The sequence below is a fragment of the Corvus brachyrhynchos genome, unplaced genomic scaffold, assembly GCF_000691975.1.
Source record: "Corvus brachyrhynchos isolate BGI_N302 unplaced genomic scaffold, ASM69197v1 scaffold58, whole genome shotgun sequence".
Lineage (NCBI taxonomy): Eukaryota > Metazoa > Chordata > Aves > Passeriformes > Corvidae > Corvus > Corvus brachyrhynchos.
Genome location: NW_008239539.1, coordinates 1,484,625 through 1,487,103, shown reverse-complemented (window position 1 = coordinate 1,487,103; position 2,479 = coordinate 1,484,625). Strand labels below are relative to the sequence as shown.

At 63.5% G+C, this 2,479-nt stretch overlaps 1 protein-coding gene across 1 annotated transcript; it reads right to left on the bottom strand.

Moving 5' to 3' along the window:
• Nucleotides 1-1,310: 1,310 nt before the first annotated feature.
• Nucleotides 1,311-2,473, bottom strand: LOC103620505 (myeloid-associated differentiation marker). Its single transcript, XM_008639123.2, has one exon. The coding sequence runs from the start codon at nt 2,442-2,444 to the stop codon at nt 1,578-1,580; it is 867 nt and encodes a 288-aa protein (XP_008637345.1). The 5' UTR covers nt 2,445-2,473; the 3' UTR covers nt 1,311-1,577.
• Nucleotides 2,474-2,479: the final 6 nt, after the last annotated feature.

Sequence of the window (2,479 nt, the reverse complement as noted above, 5' to 3'; positions counted from 1 at the left end):
TGGCACCCCCCAAACCTCCTCCAGCCACTCACCTGCACCCCACTGCCAGCCCAGCCCCTGTTCCCCCAGCCTCACCACACCCCACGTGCTGGCACTGCCCACGTGCCATCCACAGCCATACATTGCCAGCACAGCTCATCACCAGTGACATCTCTGTCACTCCCCGTGCCTCCCGTCCTCCTTCCTCCACTCATTTCCATCACCCTGGGCACTGTCAGTACCCAGTGCTCGGGTGCTGCACTGGGCTATGCCTCACCACTGCCGTTTTCCTGTTATTTCCTCCCAAAATTCTGCCATTCCCTCCAGCCCCGCTGCCTGGGGTGCAGGGGAGTAGCCCATCAGTGCCACCATGATGGCCACTGTGGGGACAGGGATCGGGCAAAGGGGACTCCCACCAGGCCACCCTGTGGTGTTGCCATCACTGGCGGTGCTGGGACCCAGCACTGCAGTGGTCCTGGCACTGGCCATGGAAGTCCCACCTGCCCAGGCACTGGGGCACCTGTGGGCTCTTTTGCGGTCGCCAGTCTGTGCCATCTTCTAGTGGTGGGGACCCCTCTTTGTGTCACCCTGTGAGCCCCAGCGCAGCAGTGATGGGCCCTGACATGGCCCCGGCAGCCCTGAGGCAGCAGGGATGGCCTGAGGTTGTGGCCAGGACAAGCAGTGGCCTAAGGAGCAGCGTGGGGACAGTGGCCCCAAAACCTGCCAGGGTGCCCCACGGGTACCCATCCCACATCCGGGAGTGCGGTGCCAGGAGCTCTGCCCGCAGGCACACCTTCCCCTGCCTTCTTCCCACATACCAGCCTGTGGTGTCACTGTCCCCCGGTGCCGTGTGTCAGCACCCCCAGCTCTGGTGGCTCTGGGTAGCAGCCACCCCCCGTCCCCATTTTCCCCCAGGGAGGGGACAGCACAGCAGCCCCCAAACGGGAATTCTGGCCTACGTGGCTGGGACCAAACCCAGCAGGGCTCCCACTGGGGTGACTGTGATGGTGACAAGGACCCGGCCATGCTGGTGACAAGTACCTGGCGGGCTCTCAGCCCCCCCAACAGCTGCATTCCTCCTGAACCTGTTTGGCGGGGCCCCATGCAGGTGCCAAGGAAAAGGCATCCGGGTAGGGCTTTTCCTGGTCATGCCCTGCTTCACTCCAGTGCCGAGTCAACAAGGAGGAGAAAGGATTTGCTGGAGCCTGGTGCCCCCATAGCGCTGCTGGTGCCCCCCAAAGTCACCCCAGTGCCGATGGTGCCCCCAGTTTCTCACTCCCCAGCAAGGATCCTGCAGAAGGTTGAGAAGGGGAAGAAAGAGGAGGCAGAAACAAGTGAAAAATGACCCAATTTAATCCCGAATCCTCTCAAGCTCCGGGGTTTCGGGAGCCCCTCGTGGCCCCTGCAGCCCCCCTGTCAGTGCAGCCCCTGGGGCCCCGGGCTGAGCGCACCCCTGGGAGCACCCCCTGGCTCTCTGCTCCAGCACGGGAACGAGGAGCTTTCCGAGGCATCTGGCCTCTTCCTCAGCTCTGCCAGCAGCCCCGCACCAACACCGGCACCCAGCCGCGTCCCACCACCCCGAGCCCCGCCCCGAGCCCTTAGGGAGGTGCCCTGACAAAGACCATCCTGGTGGAGAAGATCAGGTCCACCAAGTAGGCGATGAGGTTGAAGATGGTGAGGAAGGTGACCCCCAGGTGCTTGTTCCACGAGCAGTTCCTGTTGCAGGGGTTGGGGCGGCTGCGTCCCCTGAAGCTGTAGAGGGGCCAGAGGATGGTGGTGGTGAGGTACATCAGCAGGGCCAGGAAGTTGTACCCCACCAGCATCTTCTCCAGAGGGCAGGGAATGTAGGTGAGGCAGCGGCCGATGGTGAAGATGATGATGAGGAGGGTGATGATGAAGCAGATGGAGTAGACAGCCACGCACCATATCAGGCCAGGTTCCCCATTGTATTCATCCAGCAAGGAGAAGATCAGGCAAGCCACGTAGGCTTCAAAGACCTTGAGGAGTCCAGGCACGGTGGAGAGGAAGCTGCTGATGTCCCCTGGCTTGGCGCGGGTCAGCGCCACCTCGGCGGCGTAGGCGAGGAAGCAGAGGCAGGAGGCGGTGGTGGCCACGGCCTGCCGGGCACACTGGTTGCTGCTGCAGGGGCTGATGATGAAGGTGGCAGGGAAGATCACCGAGGAGGTGAAGACCATCAGAGCCGCCAGCATGGAGAAAGCTGAGGTGAAGTCATCCCAGGAGAGCGGCAGCAGGGGGTAGAGCTCCAGCAGCTCCAGCAGCAGCACCAGCAGCGTCACAACGAAGCAGAAGCACCACGTGAACATGCACCACGTCCCGTAGGGATCCCCAAAGTCCCCGGTGGAGGCCACCAAGCTGAAGGCGAGGCAGGACAGCACGACGGCAAAGAGCCGGGCGATGCCCACCCAGGAGGTCAGGGCGCGCAGGTTCACCGTGGCCACGGCCATGGTCCGGCCGCTCTGTGCCCGCGCCGCGCTGGGCA

Coding starts and splice junctions, on each gene's coding strand:
- LOC103620505 (XM_008639123.2), bottom strand. CDS start 2,444: ATGGCCGTGGCCACGGTGAACCTGCGCGCCCTGACCTCCTGGGTGGGC.